This window comes from Syngnathus acus, chromosome 13 (genome assembly GCF_901709675.1).
Source record: "Syngnathus acus chromosome 13, fSynAcu1.2, whole genome shotgun sequence".
NCBI classification, from domain to species: domain Eukaryota; kingdom Metazoa; phylum Chordata; class Actinopteri; order Syngnathiformes; family Syngnathidae; genus Syngnathus; species Syngnathus acus.
In genome coordinates this window covers 10,172,225-10,192,412 of record NC_051098.1, presented here as the reverse complement: position 1 = coordinate 10,192,412, position 20,188 = coordinate 10,172,225, and the positions used below count along the sequence as shown (strand labels likewise).

The following is a 20,188-nucleotide window of genomic DNA, read 5'->3' as shown; positions in this document are numbered from 1 at the left end:
TAGCGGCTGTAATATAAAATAACAGCGTCGAGCCAACGCACATGCGTACATACTGTATAATACACGCAACGAGACTCAATATCCCACACTGCACCGCGCATTCGAGCACTATCCATTCGAGGATGAGGGAAACGTTTGAATGCGTGTAGATGTTGTAAATAGCTACACAGTAAAGGCACTCCGGCGTCACCGTTTCACTCTGCACGACATCTGCTTGTCGTGCTTAACTCATTGGCTACTGACGCACGAGCCGTTTTCTTCCCAGATCCGTTGACGGGTGAGTTCTTGGCCATGCTATCGTCTATTCCCACTAGATTGTTTGCACGAAGGTCGCGAAGCCTGTCACCGTGCAGGCGCGTTCTCCAGACTAGTTCGACCGCCTCTGCGTGTCAGCCCATAATCAGAGAGCCACCGGTGGATAACAACCGCAACCCGATCGTGTCCACCTCCCGGGTGTCAAGACGGGGGATTTTGGCTGATGACACCGCTGCTAACAGCGTCAACCAGTCGGTGCAGTATCACCACCTCGCCCCTAGATGGCTGTCAAGCCTGGAGAACCGTCGAAGCTCTTGGGCCGCGCTGGCCAGCAGAGGGCGCAACAACAACATGTACTGGGAGGACGCTGGTCAGCGAGCCGGAGGCGAGGATGGGGGTTCGAGTGGAGGCGCCAGCCCGCTGAAACTGGCCTCCGCTGGTCTACTGTCTGCTGCTGCTGTGGCCTTCTGCCTGAAGAAAGACTCTGATGACAAAGGTAATGTAGATTAGGTGCCCTGATGTAACAATACAACTCATTTTCATCAATGTTTTCATTTCTGCACGTTTGTATGCATGTTATATTTGTATTATATATTATTATATTTTCACTTCTCAAGGTGATGCCCTTTTGGAGGCAGCAAGAACCAATAACCCCCAAGATGTGGACAGGTAATGAACTTGTTAACTACGCATCATGAGGAAAAAGTGTGCTTGCTGCTCAAATGAGTTGTGGTGTACTACAGATGAGCAACACAGCACATAACAGTAATTAGGATTTGTGCCAAGCATCCTAATACCAACACTAGCTTGTGAGAGGCAGCATGGTATGCAGACTTTCAAAAAAATAATGCTCAGTCTTTTATTAATAAATAATTAATAGGAACTGCAGCACTTCACTTTTCTATTTGCTCTTCAGCCCTTTGGACTGACAGCGAATTGTGAACAGTGAATATGAACTGAAGGATTTTCTTGTTATATCTTGTCTATGTTTTATGTCACCTGGGAACTGCAATTGTAAATTAATTAAATAAGACTACCAAGTCACATGGCTATGAAAGCATCATGTTGCTGCAGTCTTATCTGTAAACCAGCAGGTGGCAGAAAAGGGCTGCAGATATTGGATTTACATTTTTGTTTCTGGGACTCCAAGAACTACTTCTCATGTCTAGATTCATTTTCAGCGGCATAAAGATAATTAATTCTGCCTGTGAAGTAATTGTACTGTTGTTCTTTAGCACTATGTATACCCGAGCAAATAGATTAATTTGCTCACTTTATTTACTGCAAAGTAAAACCTTGAATAAAGAAAATATTATTTGTAAACATGTGCATAATGTGATAATGTATGACATTTAGAATAACTTGCATGAATTCCGTAAGTGTATACAAAATTGGGCAAACCTTATGCAGGGATATTATTTTGCATATATACAGTGTAGATCCAATTTAAGAACAAATAGGCAACAGGCAACTGTATCGGGGACTATTATAATGAATAGAGGGCAAGTAAACATAAGCAAATGTTTCTGCTTTGAGATAGTTGGGCACTTGTTTGATCATTTGTAAATGTCAGCAAAAGGTCAAATAGGAGTGCAGCACACATTTTATTGTACCGTAGAATTACTCAACATTTCCCACGTGTCTGTGTGTTTATCTGTTCGTGTCTATTTATAAGCTTGGGTTACCTGTGCACATGTGACAGATGGTTTAGGTGAGAGTGCAAGCAGACAGATGTGTTAAGTGCTTTGAGGTTTTTCGAGGAATGTCAGGGGCCAAGGTGTGTCTGCTCACTCTTACTATATGGACAAAAGTTTTGGACATGTAGCCATTACACTGATAGGAACTAAATATGAAAGAAAATGATGTGATGACATAGATGACTAAATACAGTATATTAATTTTCACGTATACTATTTGACCCTGGGTCTTTGGGGAATTCAGATTTTGGAGACCTATAATGCTATAGCAAAGGTTTTAAATGTTTTAATCAGAATATCCCGAGGAAAACTCAAGGTGGTGTGTCTTGCAAAGCAGAGCACAGTAGTAAATCATTTGTCCCTGCCCAAGGACTGCCAGGGAGCGAAACAGACCCAGCGAATGGAGTGCAGATTACATGGAGGCCATAGTGTTGACTGTAAACAAACACTCTGTCTGCCTGTACGGCATTAGAGACGACAGATGGACACACACACACGCATAGACACTCTCCCTCATTTAGTACGCTGTTGCAAAGTACAGACCCTCAGGCGCAGAACTTAACACACACCTGGGTTACACACACTTACTGGGCAGAGGTAGAATGTTCTGGTCCCCTGGACACATTGACTTCCCATAATGTTTGATGTTGATTATGATATAAAAATAAGATAAGTATTATTCTTTCTGATTCATGTCCCACCAGACTGTTGCAGGAAGGGGTGGACCCAAATCACCGACACCGTCTTGGTTGGACCCCACTTATGGTGGCTGCCATTAACCGTCATCACAGGTGTGTGTTTGTTTTTGACTCAATAGACACAAAATTAAGAGGTAATGATCATACCTGATGTACTTTACTGAACGACTGCCTTTTTTTTTTTTTTTAGAAACTACATAATTTTAGTGTTCCAAAGAAATATATTTTCCTAAATGTCTACGTTGAATATTTTCTTATTTTGCACCAAAACATAATCGAAATATCTTGATCTAATTTTTACTATGTGGTCATTTACTATTGTTACAAAACAGAAAATTACAGTGACAGTTCCCGTCTTTCATTTATAATACTAACTTTAATTTATGAGTGAACATGTATTCATTCACAGTTTGTTTTGTGGCTATAGTGTGGCATGTAATTACGATTATGAATACCTCTTTTAACTGCTAAAAAAGATATATTTATTTTGGGAACGTATCGTACAAGTTTCATGTAAAGCGTAAGAGATGTGGAAACAAAGAAAGCATCAGAAGGTGGTCGTGGTTTGAATAATGTCATTCATGTCTTGGTGCCCCATCTCCGAATCATCCAGCTGTCTGCTTGACTTATTGTGTGTCATGTCCCCGCTTGCGTTGTTACAGCAGGTCCTCAGAAGTGCAACTTTGAGAGTAACAGAAGGTCTTTACCCGGTCCCCCGTCTCTCGGTCCAACAAATTAAATTAGCCTGCTGGCCCCCAGAACACACACAACACAGAGAGGGGCCGAGGTTAAGACCAGGCCAAATCCAATTTCAGCAGATCCCCCCCCCCCCCCCCCCCCATCAGGACTCTGTGGTCATATTTTTTTTCTTCTCCAGATACCCCACCTGCTTGTGAGAAACATAATGTGTAGCTCAAAGGTGAACATAACACGAGATGAGCGCTTATACGACCGAGTAACAAATGGTGCTGCACAGTCCCCTTATTGTGCTGTACATTTTTCTCTTTGTTGGATTACTGCTTTTCTGCATTGGCTATTACGGTGTTTAAATATTCATCGGGACTTATTTTTGCATACACGTGATTTTCAGTCGCGTCATATTACTTTAATGTTACAGCATGGAAGCGACGCACGTGTTGAGTGATGGCCACCATGTGTGACGTGTTAATGATGCGGTGCGTCAACTGTTTTTTGGTTACAAATTTGATGTTTATGTCCATTCTTGGGTTGGATGTGTGTCACAGTGTGCGTTATGAGTGCTATAACTCAACCGAGAGATGACACTCGTCGGTTTTTAATCCCGTCCACCAACCCCCTAGTGAGCCGTGACTGCTGCAGGGAAGACGGAGCTTTGCTTCCCCGCACATCCCTCACGCAGCTCTCGCTGCTCATGGCGCACACATACACAAGACTCAGTAAGTGTGAGCGTTAATGCACACAAAGCCATGAAGAGTTTTTACTCAATATCTTATAGGCCAACTGCCTATTACTCAGTCACACACGCAACTTTATTTGCAGCAGTTAAGTGAAAAGCCAGGGAACATAACTCATGACCAAGGTCTAGCCTGTCGCCCAAAAATGATTCCTGCCCAACTGAATGTACCTTGGACAGAAGTGCCAATTCTTCAGACCAGTTATATAGTTGTGTAGTATCAACCAGACATCCAAATGTAAGCGTTGAGATGTGACTTTAGTAACGCCACAAGCAGAAAAGTGTGTGTGTGTGTGTGTGTGTGTGGTGTGTGTGTAAGAATGAAAGGTCAGACATTCAGTGGGTGGGCATGAGTTGACTTGGCTTTGATGTGGGGTTAAATCGGGGAGGCGCAAGGCCTGGCCCACTGTTTGCACTCTTTAACACACAATAGCCATCTCGATCTCTATTTCGCTACCTCTATGGTTCCCTCGCCGTATTCACGTGCACAATGAGCGCTTAGCCGGGTGTAACGCCTGTGGGTCGTCCCGAGCTGTCCACGGGGTGGCTGGATGGAGGGAGTCAAGATGGGAGGGTGGACTGAGCGATGCAGTGGTTCTCTTCTGGATAAGTGGTAGATATCTGATGGATGGAGAGAAGTAGGGAGTCACTGAAGGGCAAGCAGCAACAACGGAATCCTCTCATATATGCAATAGGGCCCACAGGAAATTTACAAAATAATGAAATGGCGTTAGTATAAAACGTGGGTCCCGAAGCTTTTGTCACTGGTTATATAAAATGAATGTATCGTTTGTATCATTTCTAACTTTAAATGTTCTTTGTCAAATGCTTCAGCGAGCTCTCGGTGCCTGGTTAAGTTGAGGTCCCCTTAAGGTGAAAGGTCATGGTCTTGGCAAGTTGTGCATGTACACTCCTGACTGACCAATAACAGAAGGCAAATAGGAGGTCGTTGGCCTCCAAGAGACAAAACTGTCCTATTTTTTAATCTGATCCCTTTTCCTTCACAACTTATTTGACTCTCCTCATTCCCGGCACCTAGTTGACCTCGGGCGCGTAGCAGGTGAGGCAGGGTCAAGTGAGGTCCAGCGTCTGGGCCAGGTGGTCAGAGACATGGATGGTCAGTTCGACTCGGGTGTCTATTCTATTGCGGGTGCGAAGGAAGTGTCTGCTTCCTGTCTTCCCTTCAGGGCAGGGGATACAAAGACCCCCAGTCACTTGTTTGGCACCCGTGGAGTCCAAAGTTGGAATAGACCAACCTCAGCACCAGTCACATTATGACTGCTTGCACGGTATAATGACATTATTCAATGCAAATACTCTGCTTTTACCAAAATACAAGGAGAAAGACGATTAAATACCTATCACGATACATGAGGTGCAATGCGATACAAGGACGCTTCGATTTTAGAATGGAGCGATTCGATTGGGTTGAATTCAATGCAATCGCAGCTAAAACCGGTTTCCCGATTCAAATCAGTTTTACGTGTCTAATAAAATACTTCATATATGTCGCCAAGAAAAGAGAATTGCCTTCTAAGCATTTGGCTGCCAAAGAGGCTCCATTCTTAACCTTGTGTGTTATATTATCTTGTCATCAAACTGATAATATGGTAATCGGATGTCTCCAACCTTAAACAATTCCTTGTCGAAAGCGAGTTAAACCTAATTAACCTCTGCATCTCTTTTGAATCGGCCTCAAATGAGTGCTACAACTTCTCCCAAATAAAGTTAGTCACTTGATCATCAGTTAATTAGCAAAACTACACAAACTCTGTTTCAAAAGCTCGTTAGGTTTGGCAGCATCCTTCCGATAATTAAATCTCCTCCTTTCATCTTTTTATCTGCCCGTCCATCCTTTCATGGATTGCCCCTCCTTTGCCTCCTCCACAGCTTTCCACTCTTTATCCTTGGCTGTTTACCTTCCTGATGCTATTAAAGCTTTTCACGCCACCTCATTTCTTTGCACAGGCCTGCCTAGCTTCGTGTGACCAGCCCCCTTAGGTTGCTGCCTCTGAGGATGCGGCCGTGTGTTTGTAGAAGTGCTTGCAAGGGTGAGAGCAGAGCCCAACGTGGGTCAACCAAACCAGCCCCCCTCCGCCCTTTTGCCGGCCCGGTCACAGGGATACAGTAACAAAAGAGGACCCCACGATAGTCCTTTAGACATCCTCGGCAATGTCAGACACAAAGACGTGGCCAGACAATTCTCAGCCATTTTGCTTTCACCCACAAACATTTTAAAACTACACTAGGATGCTTCACTTTCGAAGCATGTTCAAAATAATACAGTGACAAAAAGTCCATTTTTCTTTCTCTTTAGACTGGCCGACCATCTTGCCTGCTTACGTTTGTGTCTCAAGCTCCAAGTCACCGTTATTCATTTTTTTGCAGAGCTACCGTACCTGAAATCACGTCACAGTGAATGGTGTTGCCGAGGTAGTGTGTGTTGGTTCCCAAAGCCGGTCGGTACGCACCAATGAAGGACAACACATATCCATACGGGGCCGGAAACTGGGCCGACCCTTTGCCCCCTACTATATACTCTTATGTACATATGACGAGGCAGACTAGTGTCTAGTGGTCACTGGGCTGTATCCACCATAACGAGACAAGACAAGAGGTGAACCAAGCAAAGCGTCAAGGCCAATGTTCTTGTCTTTATGTCTGCCTTGAATGAGTGTTGCAGGCCTTGTTTCCATATGCATGTGCTTGGTCGAGTCGCTCGATCCGCATCATTAGCACAGCATGGGTGGGATTATGGAAACCCATCAGACCACATAAAGTGATTTTTTTTTTTTTTAATGCAACTTTTTTTAATATATTACGGTATCAAATCACAACAATTGTGTCTGCATTTTGGTATGGACAAACTATTGGTTTTTATTAGTAGTATATGGAACTGTATGGGAGAATGTGCACCACCATGAAATCCTTAAAACCGATGCAATATTGCTTTGAAATATTTATGATAGGCCGATTTGAAATCTTCTGTCAAGGGACAGCTGTAGTTGAAATTAACATGACTCAAATGATGAAACTAGAAAATAGGGAAATATGTCTGTCTGGTGTTTATCATTTGAAATGATGTCACAAGCCTTTGTATAAAAAAATACTAATGTGGATCTTAATGTTAGCTCTGTCACTGTGTTTTATTTTATTTAACAGTTTTCAATTTTCCCCCCAGTGTGGTGAAGGTTCTGCTCGAAGCTGGTGCTGACCCAAATGCTGGAGATGACTTCAACAACGTTTATGACACTTCAAGGGAGAGAGGCATCCACTCACTGGAAGGTAATACATATATTGCATATATATGACTCGCAAGTGACAAGTACGCTACATGAGGTTTTTGCATAACGATTAGCATATATGCATGTTTTATTTCCTGTGTATTATTCATTGTATATGTTTTCTACTTAGTCGTGCACATGTTATTTGTTTTCCTCCTGAGCTGCGCACACAGTCACACATCCACAAGGCAGGGTGGCACTGACACACGCTTCGTCCCCTCCCCGGCCCGCCCGTGTTGCGTTTCCGCAGACATATTTATATGGGATATGTATATTGCAGACATTTATATGGCTGTCAGGTTTGAGTCCACGTGGGGCCAGCACAGCGTGGGGAAGCGTTTCCCAGATGCACACTGATGGATGGGCTAGGGGGGCCTCTGCGACGCTTTATTGGGTTAGCTCTGATTATCCCGCCCTGCCCCTCTCTCTCTCTTTTTCTCTCTCGTTCTCTCTCTTCCGCACACACACATTGCAGAGAAGAACTGTTGTTGAGAGTGGGATGCGGGAAGAGGAAGACTGATGAAGGACAGGAGGTGGAAAGGAATAGAGAGACGGCAGGGAAGGAGCAAAAACGTATGGTGCAAAGTTAAAGATGGAGGGCACCATGCAGTGATAGAGGGATGCAGGATTGATGGAGTTGGGTGGAATGATGAGGGAGAGGAAGCCAGGAAATGGATGAGACAAAGTTATTGGGATAGAGGGTGGGGGGGGTGATGAAAGGAATTGATGGATGCCAAGGAGGAGAAGAAGAAGGTGGAAAAAAAAGAAAGCAGGATGATTGAGTGGCAAAGATGAGTGCTCTTATGGAAAGGAGAAGTAAAGAGAGAACAATATCTGTTAGTGAGCACACAGCTAAACACGACTCCCATTGTTGGGCCGAAATGTGTGAAAATGAAGTCTAAAGCGAGAAACGGGAAAGTTGATTTTGTCGTTGCCGCTTGCTGCTGTCATTAGAACGCACTGTGGAAATTACTTTTTAAGTTGGGGAAGGTTATTATGGATTGAAACGCTCCATCCAGTCTGATACAGTTTTCCTTTATTTGTAATCATCTATCAATTTGTCACCAAACCTATCAGGACTAGTCTAGACGTCAGGACTTGCTTGCAAAAGTCTCTCAAATTCAAATATTTCCTCTTGCTGCAGTGCTGGTGTCCAGAGAGGACGAGTTCAGCAGCCGGCTCAGCAGCAGGGCTGGTTTCCGTGGCTGCTCAGCACTTCACTACGCTACGCTCGCTGATGACCTGGGCATCGTCAGCATGCTTCTCCAATTTGGTATGTCACACAACATTTCCATATCATGAATCTTTATCAGCGTTTTCAGAAGAATTTGGAGGGTTTGTAAAAAATAAAAATTGGGGTTGAAATATCCTTGCCCCCCCCCCCCACAGCCTCCACCCAAGAAAAACATCTTAGCTCCGCCACTGCGTTTTATTATTACAACAGCGGTCCATCTTCTGTCCAACGTTTGAGTCGCTTTTTTTAAAAAATTCACAATTGTTTGGCCCCATTCAACTATAGAGGATGCTCTGTTGAAATAGAATTTGCCTCTTCCAGTGTGGTACCGTCTCTGCACATTGGCAGTCTTCCACCACTTGAACGGGTACATCCCTTGAGTGAATCCATAATATTACAAAGCACATTTGAAATTGATCACTTGTTCATACTGCGTTCTTTTTCACCCCCGGCACACTCGCACCTGTCGTTTGACACACACAGACACGCACACATACATTTATAGACCCTGGAGGCAGAATATCCCCCCTTAGTTTCCAGGCGAGCAGCTCTTAAACAAGCCAGGCCTAGTTGAACTGTGACCTCCGCACAGAACATGCCCTTGGGGTAACACCACACTCACAGTCAGGAAGTGTGTCTTTTGTGTATGTGTGCCGGAGCAAAATGTCTTTGTGCATCTGACCTGCTTTTTCAGTGATTTCAACCCGTCTATGTATTCATGAGCGTTCGTTCATTTGGCAGTAATACGTCGATATTGTGGTTTATGCCATTTGCCTTTTACTGACTTTAACACTTTTTTGGTGAAATGACATCACTACGCAATCTCTGCACCATATAGCGAGTATTAATGTCTTGTTTATATTCATGATGGATGGTGCGTTCAAAGCCGCCCGTCCCATTTCACCCCTGCCCCTGTGAGCACACTTAAACAAATCACCCTGTGTAACTCGATCACATGCATTCCCGTAGATGCATTTTTGAATTAAAAAAAGGTAAGAACTTTCACAAAGCCAGGGCATTTGTTTTGGACAACAATTGGATTAAGGCTGGGTTTGACTGTTTCCTGTTGGGCCCCATCATTGCTTGCTTGGCGCCACTATCGTGACCAATAACCATCTGGACATCATAGTGGCCGCAAATAATGCCACAATGTCAATTTTTTTTTAATGCTTTTATAAAGCGGTTTCTGAGATTTAAAACGTGTTCTAAGACAACCAAAACAGTCCATTTGTGATTGATTGGGGGTGGCATATTTATCCCTCACATTAATTTCCTAATAAAAAAAATCGGCAGGGTCGTTAACAGCTCTCTTGTCTTTAGTATATAGCATTTATTTATTTTCATTTTTCAATACTACGCTACACACCAGCGCACGAAAAAACTTGGGAAGCCACAGCTTCAGGACATTTTGATGTGTGTGCCATGTATGTACACTTTGTGTGTGTCCCATACATTGTTATTTCCCCTGTGTTAGTAAGTCCATCCTACCATAGTTGCCTTGGGTTTGCTCTTTTGGCCTTAGTCGGCCCTTCACTCACATCTCCATCCATCACAGTCTCCTGGCTTCACCCTCGGGTCCCTCCGCACAACCACAAGTCCCTCTCCCTACCTGAAGAGTTTTTCCCCAAGGCTCCACATCAGGCCTGCGGCCAGGGGGCTTCTGTTCTGGACGTCTCTGTCGGTGGTGGTAGGCCAGAACGGCGGGCACACATGCTCCGAGACGCACACAATGCGGATACAAGGACACACATGCACGCACAAAGACCAGCAGGGGCTCTCTCCTGCCAGCTGCTGTGAAAGAGAAGGCGGAGGTAATAGGAAAGGGGAGGGCGACCCTAATAGGCATAACTAAAGCACTCCTAATGAAGGGATCCTGTGTATGCAAGTGTGTGTGTGTGTGTGTGCGTGTTTTTGAGTGTTCAACTGTGGTGTGGTTGTGTGTCGTTAGTGTTGATCCAGTTATAAAGTGCTATGGCCCAGAGGGTTGGCCTGATATTAAAGCCCCAAATGATGCTATTTATTATGTTGTGCGTTTGGGTGTGTGGTCGCGCGTGTGCGTTTTGGTGTGTCTGCGCACCCACCTTATTGCTTTCCTCCCTCATGTTTTTAGTGGGGTGTGCCGCTATATTACTGTTTGAATCAATAGCCTCATGAGCAGGTCACAATTTTTCGGGGTTTATCGATGTCGTTATTAGTCTCTGTGGTTGCTGCTCAGACAAACAGGAACACGCTCCATCTGTATTGATTGCACACACTGAGAATGTTTGAGTGTTGCTTACTCATCTGATTCTTACCGATGCCCCATTTGTGTAGTTTAAAGTGATTACAACCCCCCCCGTGCATGTCATTTGCATATATGCTTTTTGTCTTGAACGTATGATCCCGCTCTTCGAAAAAGAATTTTCTCACTAAGCATTCAAAGTTGCCGGAACTGACTGCATTATTCGAGTTTTATACTGTGGTGCTGAATGTTTTCTTCATTCCGTGAGGGCACGTGTGATTGGTTTTGAAACTTGTGGACCTTAAGTGAAGGCGGAAGGCAGCGCTAACCATCCTCATAGACACTAGCGCGCTCCACACATGCTGCGTCATCACGTTTGACTGTCATTGATGGTCTCTTCACTTCTATCAAGCTGTTTCGACTGAACCCTTCCTCTGCTTGACCTTTGCCCATGTGTTCATATTTATGTGCTTTGTGTGAGGGTGGACCCCCAACTTGTAACTACCCACAGTGTTGAGATTGTGTGTGGCTGTAGGGCCTCTGTGACCCCCTGAACCTGTGTGACCCCCTTGGCTGACTTTTTCATCGACATTCGGAACCTTCTGCCGATAACAAATGGATATGTTTAAATTGCCAACCTGCATTCCATGTGTGTTGACATCCAGGTGCGAATCCTCTGCAGGCCAACGGTTTGGGACACACTGCACGAGCCTATGCCAAAGATGGAGAAGTCAGCACACGACTGCAGGAGTGGGAGGGCAAGGTACACACACACGCCAGAATGTACAAGCAATTAGAATAACGTTGCTCTGAATATGTACAAATGTCTATTTCCTGGTCACTTCATCCGTTTTATTGACGTGCATCACACAAACACTCATCAGGAGGTCCGTGTATGAGTGGCAGCTGCTATGGAGAACCAGAAATGTGAAAGCTGGTAGAGGTTAACTGGGGTTAAAACCCCAGACTACGCTATACGTCATCAACCTCCGTTGTCAAAGTCCCCAATTTCTACGATTTGTCAGTCCCCAAGTGGGTCTTTTGACCAATCTAAAGTGTCTTGCTCTCTTTGACAATACAATGTTTACTGATTGATAGATGTTTCAATCCACATACAAATAAACACCGAAATGTTGAAATGAGTAGACGAGCTCCACGACTTCTGTTCCTCCATCCAGTTCAAGGAGGCGCAGGCTCGACGGGAGGCGGAGGAGAGAAGGAGGTTCCCCCTGGAGAGGAGGCTGAAGGAGCACATCATCGGGCAGGAGGGGGCCATCAATACCGTGGCTTCAGGTAACTAGGCGAGCGTGCGCAAGCCGCATCACTGGTTATTGATAGGGAGCATTACGTGAAGCTCAACCCGCACGACGTGTTGCACAACTCTTCACAAACACTTGCTCTCGGGCACTGTTTGTTTTCTTTGCTTTGTTCCCCGCTTTCTTTTCTTCTCTGCCCGGCGGTCCTCGAGCAGGAGGCGGGTTCAGACAGACCGGTGGATGCCGTAATTGGTTAATTGTGATGAATGCGCTGTCTGTCAGACGCGGTACACAGGTGCTGGGCGTATGCGCGCGCGAGACAGCTGAAGGAGGCCAGGCTCGGAGCCGCCGGTTAACGCGATTACTGAGAGGGGAGACATAGTACAGACTCCCCCCATCCTCCCCCATTTGGCTTTCTCTCTTCAATCCTCCATCTCCATCACACCCACTCCTTCGCCATCCCCCTTCTGCCTTTTTCAACATTTACTACATGGCCTCCATGCTACCTACAGAATCTCCCCATCATTGTTCTCCTCCTCACAGATTCTTGACTAGACGAGAGACAGTATGAGGACAAAAGTATGAGGACAAAAGTATGAGGACAAAAGTATGAGGACGATACACTTTTGTCGTTTCCTCTGTTTTGGGAAAATTATGATTTTGGGAGTCTGTCAGTCGGTAGCTGAGAGGGCCTCACTCACAATCTCTTGTAGTTCCATCCCAACGGTATTTCGGTCTCCAGTGAGGTTCTTCCACACCAGCCTCATCCAGGGATGCTTTTATGGACTCTGGAAACATTGACAGTGGAGGCGGTGATTAGTGCAAAGAGGAAGGAGGATGAGTTAGAGCACAATAACGCAGCAGACAGTAAAGAGCTGATATTACACCGGGCATCCAGAGAGGCCTGGTATTGATCCGTATGTGTGTGCATGTGCCTTTGTCCGTTTGTGTATGTGTGCGCACAAGTGAGGCTATGTGTTATTTTTATGATGTTGCAACTGTTTCAGTTTCGATTTTGCAAGCTAATCAACTACCTCCCAAAGGTGGAACCCGAAAACTGTAAACTTTAATGCCTTTGTAGGAGCAAAAGCTTCCTAACAGTAGCTGTTTAATTAACCGGTAGAACAAAATGGCTCTTTATGGCAAATGTCAAATAAACCGCATGACCCCAAGTGTGTAAAACATCAATTACACCGACCAGATCGCATGTAATTTACAAGCTTTGCTTTGCAGAGCTGCAGTGAATCACGGCTCTTTGGGATGGTGATAAATGGTGACTGTTATCATGGCAAATTGTCCTGAAAGCCATACAAGACGTGGCCACATTGATAAGGGAACAGTTTATTGATCCCAGAGATGTATTAAAGTCACCGAGACACACTTGCACCTACACACACACACGCAGAAGAGGGAGGATGAAAGTCAAGTCATCCATCAGCTAGAGCATGTTATCATCAGTACATTGTATATATATTTAAAATATCTTCACCGTCAGCCTAGTTTAAAACCTTTTTTTTTTTTATATCGGTGTATTTCTTTTTCTCATGACACGGCTATGTATATAATATGTCGCTTGTCGACCCTTAGGAATTAAAAACAAACCTACAGTAGCCGAGGGAATCGATTCCGAAATGCTACATTTAAATAAACGTGAGCAAAGCAGTAGATTTGCTCTCTCGATAAAATGATGCATGGACTTTATTTCAACAATCTGACAAAGGAAACTTTGGTGAATGGCCTTCTTATCACACAGCAAGGCCTGCAGCTACACTAGCACAAAGTACAAATACACAAACACAGGAAGGAGGTTAAATTGATCCAGGTTTAGCTCTCAGGGCTAAGAGTTATTGAAGAGAATCATCTAGCTATAATCATGTTAGAGCCGACCAGACCTGCCCAATACACACATCTGTGTGTGTGCGTGCCTGAGCGAGTGTGTGAGTGCGAGAGAGCTCATTTGTTGTGTGCCTCCTTCCTTTCTGTGTTCTTGTCAGGCTCCTCTGAGAAATGTCAATGCGTCCTTCTGTCAAAGTCGCTCTCAATCAGCTAAAGCGCACACAGAAGGTTACGCTGTCATTCACGCAGCCATTGATAACACAGACGGAGCTTGTCACGTTTCATCTTGGCGGCCATTTCTGACACACTTGTTTGTTTCTCAGCCTCGTTGTCTGTCTGCTTATCTCCATCCGCCCCCTCTTTATCTCTCTGCCCCTACCGCCCTTTTCCTCCCATTATCTGTGTTCCTCCCCGCATCTCACCATCTTTGCCTCCATCATCATCATCATCTTTCCACCTCTGCCAAGTATCAATTCTTGACAATGACCATCTATTCTTGGCTGCAGTACTTTGTAGCACTTGTGCAGGAAGTAAGCACCACTAGTTTGTCTTCGCTGCAGCAGCTCAAATAATTGAGCAGGAAGTGTTTCATAATGTAATTTTATTCAAGTGTATGTGTAGGTTGCCTCTGCAGCTCTGCACGGAAGAGATTCAGCGCAGTGCACTCTCGATTTTTAATGAAAGGCCCGTTGGGTGTGGTTATAGAGCTAGTCCTTGTGTTCGACTCTAGAGCGGGCAGGAGCAGCTTAAGTCGGTGTAGGCTGAAAGCAAGAGGATATTCACACTGCAGGCAAAACTGGCCCAACTTATTTTGCTGAAAAGTGACACATGCACTCTGCATACTGACATGTAGCCACACTTCCATAAAACGCTACGCCCTAAATATTGCTCTTTTTCTTTTCATCGCACGAGTTAACCGGTTTTCACTGCATTAAAAAGAAATACTGCACGTTGATTTCAGATCGACTTCACATTGAGGTATCTTCACGCAGGAGTCTGATTGCATGATCACGACCTGCCGAAATTCTCGAGTCGGAAACCGCACTGTTGACTCGGCCGCCGCGCAGCTCATCATCCTGCCTTTGTGTACGTGCGAATGTGGTTGCTGGGGTGATGGCAGGGTTGGGTAGGCACTCCTCTTTAAGCAAACGTGTGTGTGTGAGGCTGCGATCCATGCTAAACTGATTTTGCCATGGCCGCGCCAGGGAGGCTAACGCAATTACTGTTGGCTAATGGCCCCACTGACTGTGTGGGGGGAAGGAGAGGCTTTCTGGAGGTCTCTCGTCTTGCTCTCTCACTCGCTTTTCTCGTCTTCTCTCTCTCTGTACCCAAATGCATCTGACCCGTTTCTCATCCCTGCCCTAACACCCCTTTATCAAAGTTTCTGGGATACCAGCCGCCGTCGGGTCAACTCGGGTCAAATGGATCTCAAAGCAAAGTCAACAAATGCAAATGTTTCTGATAATAGCCTTCTCCTCACCCCTCCCTCCCTTTCTCTCATTCACCCCGCAGCCATCCGAAGGAAGGAGAATGGTTGGTACGATGAAGAGCACCCGCTCGTGTTCCTCTTCCTGGGTTCATCGGGAATCGGTAAATCGCTTCTGAGTTTTTCGACCCTAACCCTTCCTCTGCTAGCTTGTTCTCATGAGGTGACAGCAAAACACTTGACAGCCTCTTAGAGCATGCTGCCAGAATAAACACAACGCTTTCTTCAAGACTGAAGAGTCTTTGTCCTTCTAGCAGAGATAACAGACTGGCCAAGATTGGAATAGTAATTCCGTCACCTTGAAAATTCCGTACACGGATGTTATCAAAACAATGCCACTGTTGCATGCCTCGCCACAATTAGTCTTGCGCAGTATAACCAGTGTGAAGGGAAGAAAGACATTACGGAATGAGGCGATTGCTAGAAAAGTTCAAGATGGTAAAATGGCAGGCTCCAGAGATAGATGAGGACCGACACGGTTCATATTCTCCGTTGCCCTCAGCGACAGTGACATCAATATTAAACACAGCAACAAGAAACACACATGCACGCATCTGCATACCAAACACAAGACATCAATATCTAATATGAGCATTTATATGCTGAATATTTTCCAGACAATCTTAAAGTGGCCTTCTAAAGATCGCAATCGCTTTTTAGAGGTCGTCACTGAGATTTAAGACAGATCACTCTCCTGTCCAGGAAGTGGATTTTTATTTTATTTTTTTTAAGTTTCCCCGAAATGTAAAATATTGCTTTTATTTTTTGAAGAATATGAAATGCTGCAAAGTGTGTTGGTGAAGAAATGAATGTGCTGTGTTTCGCAGGAAAGACAGAGTTGGCTAAACAAGTGGCTCGTTACATGCACAAAGATATCAAAAAGGTGAAGTTACGCCGACACAATACATGAATACATCACCAACAAACCAAATATTAGCTACAGCTATTAGCTCTCCTTATGGTGAGTGTGTACGCATGTCGTTCTAAGTCAAGAGTAGAGACGTCAAAATTAATTGATTAATGAAATTAAAACAACAATAAATCGATCTCCTCATATTTTAATAATTGAGTAATCGTTTTGAGTTTAAAGATTGTCCAAATCTGATTTCAGGCTGTGAAAATTAATAATTCACTGATTAACAGATTCTAAAAACATTGCCATCCCAAGGCAACAAGGGAAAGTGTAGAGAATTTTTCCAGCCAGGAGGAATACAGTGCTTTCATTTCCATGGCAGTTATAGGAGCAATTGACCCAGAGTCACTGAATCTGCTACCCTCACCAAGCAGCTTGTTGGGACTCTCTGAACCATTGTGCCGTTACAGGGCTTCATCCGGATGGATATGTCCGAATTCCAAGAAAGACACGAGGTACCTTGCTCTTCTGCCTGGATTTCTAAATACTGAACATGCAGTATATTTATGGACAGATTTTGTCCAAAGCCTTGAATGTGTCAAGCAGTCATTAAATTGGGCTAAGAAAATAACTTTGTCCCGTACGTCTGGCTCCAGGTCGCCAAGTTCATCGGCTCACCGCCAGGATACGTCGGACACGAGGAAGGAGGTCAGCTGACCAAGCTGTTGAAGGCGTGCCCCAACGCCGTGGTCCTGTTTGACGAAGTGGATAAGGCTCACCCCGACGTCCTCACCATCATGCTTCAGCTCTTTGATGAGGTTTGTGTGAACGAGTATGACCTGGCGCTCGTCTTATTGAAGTTCTAAAAGGCCGTTTGTGGCGGCTGCGCTCCCAGGGGCGTCTTACGGACGGCAAGGGTAAGACCATAGAGTGTAAAGACGCAATCTTCATCATGACGTCCAACGTTGCGAGTGACGAAATTGCCCAGCATGGGATACAGCTGCGGCAGGAAGCGGAGGAGGTCACCCGCAGGAAGTTGGCAGCTAATCTTGGTGAGATGATTATAAATGCTCATTTAAGCCACGCCCCTTAAAGGCACACAATTATCTTTGTAAAGAGACAACTTCTGATATAGCTCTTGTATTGCTTCTCATTTGTGCAAATGCTCACGATGGTTTCCTCAGAGGATGCACAGAAAGGTGATGACATCACAATTTCCAGACAGTTTAAGGAGTCAGTCATTCGACCAATCCTTAAGGTAACTTTGCACTTTGACCTGAAAGAATATTCCAGTAACAGCCTTTAACTTAATTCTTGCGTTCCTACTCAGGCACATTTCCGGAGGGACGAGTTTCTAGGTCGCATCAATGAAATTGTCTACTTCCTGCCATTTTGTCACTCTGAGCTGCTCCAGCTGGTCAGCAAGGAGCTCCACTTCTGGGCTAAGAAGGTATTGAGCATTGCTTTGATTTATATTGCACAAATTCACGACGGAAGGTAACAAAACGCAATTTGCAAATGGAGTTATGACCTCGAACATCTATCAGTTGCAAAAAGAAAAAAGTTTGCCCACCTTTGACATACATAGTCTTTGGTTATGTGCATGGACGTATGTATATGTATCTAACGTTAGAGGCCCTCACCCACTGGCTCCTGCAGTCTACACACGCACACACACTAGATCAATATTATCAGTGCTGCTCATTCTAATGTGATTACAGTGTTTAACATGTGGAGTCTTTATCAATATTTAATTATTAAAATTACAGCTGCTGTCCTGATGGACAACTCGGCCCCGCGGGCGACTGTTCACAAGCTGAATTATGATGCAGTACGCAGCACTGCCAACTCGTTGAAGTAATACGTCTCGAAAGAAGCCAATGGAAAATTTACATTTCTTTGTAAAGGTGGAAAATATCATACAGCAGCTCGTTTTTATGATAACATATTGTTATTCGAGTGGACAATTATTTGGATGCAGGTGATGTAGTATTATGGGTTGTTTACATCGTCGTCATCGACTGAAGTGGTTAACATGTGTTGCTAAATGAGCAGCGGTGATCATTACTATTGATCAGCATTTGATAAAAACGCATTAGGGAAGTGTCGATTAGAGCCGGCAGAAATGCTGCTGGACAACTCACCTGCGCTTCTGCATTCTTGTCATGCTGTCTCGGTTTCACCTTTCCGCGCCGGCTGACTTTTCTCTCTTTGTGTGTGTCGTCATTAGGCCAAGCAACGCCATGACATCACCCTTCAGTGGGATCGGCCCGTCCTGGACCTGTTGGCGGACGGTTACAACCTACATTACGGAGCACGCTCCATTAAGCATGAGGTGGGTGCACAGATACGGATCATATGGTAGCGTAACTATCTGAAAAGGCTGAATCCTCTCACTGAACATGTCAATTAAAAGGTCGTTTTATGCAGACCCTTGTGTGCGATCCCGTTATAAGTGGTCATAATGTCATCAGCCTTGTTCTCGTTTTTCCATCAACATTCCAAACGTGTTCCGGTCCCGCCGAATGGCATGCTTGCGGTAACCTTGGCCATTCAAAATGTAATTTAGTCCCCACAAAAGCGGAGAAAACAAAGACGTCTCGTGCGTGTGTGTGTGTGTTAGGTGGAGCGGCGTGTGGTGAACCAACTGGCGGCGGCCTACGAGCAGGAGCTGCTGCCTAAAGGCTGCACCCTGCGACTTTCCGTCCAGTCCGACGGCCACGAGGAGCGCGGCGCCTCCGGCTTGCGCCTGGAGGTGGTCGGGGAGGACAGCTCGGCAAGGACGCTGGACATTCGCCCTCCGCTCAGTCCTGACCACTAAAATGGTTGGGAAGGTCTTGTCACATAGCTCACGTCACTGCCTGGCGTTTCACAACACATGTACAGTCGTACCTTGACGCACGAGTGCCACAATGTAGGGTTGTTGTTATTTTTTTTTTGCCTTTTGTCACAAGCAAAAATTTGAATTACAAGTGAGCATTGAATAGGCCACACCCCCTCTGACTAATCCATCCTATCTTGAATCGAAATTCTACTGAATCACACTGAATCAATTGTTCCATTTAAATATAAACTGGTTTGCATGTGTGATGAGATCTTTTGTCACAGTCACTCTTGAACATTTTGCCATTTATTGATCAGGATGTTCAAAGACTGACATCACTCACTTGGCCGCAACCCTTGAAGGCACAACGCAAGAGTAGTAATTAATTACACGATGTTTTTTTTTTAGTTTTTGTTATATTTTAGGTTTTTTAACAATGTGGTGCTATTTTTTTACTTTAAAAAATGTGTGTTTAGGGATTGGAACTGATCAATGGCATTTCAAATAGGGAAAATCGGATTAGCTTTGTGACGAAATGACTTGAGGTGAAGTCAAGGTACCGCTGTACAAGCAAATAGAGGAGGAAACATCATTTAGAGCAGAGTTGTGTAGTAGCGCTTCATTCATGTCGTTAATGTGAAATGTCAGATGCCACGTTCACAGCTCTTACGCCACAGCGCACAGATTCAAGAAGATTCTATTTATCACAAATGTGTGCTTATTTGCAGGCAAAGCCGAGGTTGTAGAAGCTGTGAGGAAAAATAACTGGATCATGACTATTATCTCATTGGATGATGATACCAGAAATGGTTTTGAAAAAACAGGAAGGTTTAGCTGCCTGTTGTTCACTTCCATGAACATCCAATTGAATGAAATCTAGTTAATTTATTGCTGTGTGGTGTGAATTGCTCCCCATTATGCATGCTAATTGTGAGGAGTTATGTCCACATTAGAGTAGAATATTCCCATAAATTGATGGATCATGAATGTTTGATCAAGTGAGATGCAATGGAGCTACATTTGTCACATTCGTGTGCACCAGCCGACACGCTGGGAATAAAAGTCAGCACAACAAAAAGCAAATTCCTCCAGTTTTTGTTGCGTGTGTTTGT

The 20,188-nt window shown here is 44.7% G+C and overlaps 1 protein-coding gene across 1 annotated transcript; it reads left to right on the top strand.

Moving 5' to 3' along the window:
- Nucleotides 1–86: 86 nt before the first annotated feature.
- clpb (caseinolytic mitochondrial matrix peptidase chaperone subunit B) lies at nucleotides 87–20,159 on the top strand. The gene is made up of 16 exons (XM_037268667.1): nucleotides 87–751; nucleotides 873–924; nucleotides 2,657–2,743; nucleotides 7,264–7,367; nucleotides 8,511–8,639; nucleotides 11,487–11,584; nucleotides 12,000–12,114; nucleotides 15,426–15,503; nucleotides 16,227–16,282; nucleotides 16,723–16,767; nucleotides 16,909–17,070; nucleotides 17,148–17,304; nucleotides 17,437–17,510; nucleotides 17,583–17,702; nucleotides 18,483–18,587; nucleotides 18,876–20,159. The coding sequence occupies exons 1-16, from the start codon at nucleotides 292–294 to the stop codon at nucleotides 19,071–19,073; spliced, it is 2,040 nt and encodes a 679-aa protein (XP_037124562.1). The 5' UTR covers nucleotides 87–291; the 3' UTR covers nucleotides 19,074–20,159.
- The last annotated feature ends 29 nt before the right edge of the window (nucleotides 20,160–20,188 follow it).

What these genes read in the sequence shown, in the direction of transcription:
- clpb (XM_037268667.1), top strand. Translation starts at nt 292, where the DNA reads ATGCTATCGTCTATTCCCACTAGATTGTTTGCACGAAGGTCGCGAAGC. An exon ending in AACCCCCAAGATGTGGACAG is followed by an intron (nt 925 to 2,656) that starts GTAATGAACTTG and finishes ATGTCCCACCAG; the next exon opens with ACTGTTGCAGGAAGGGGTGG. An exon ending in GAAGTTGGCAGCTAATCTTG is followed by an intron (nt 17,305 to 17,436) that starts GTGAGATGATTA and finishes TGGTTTCCTCAG; the next exon opens with AGGATGCACAGAAAGGTGAT.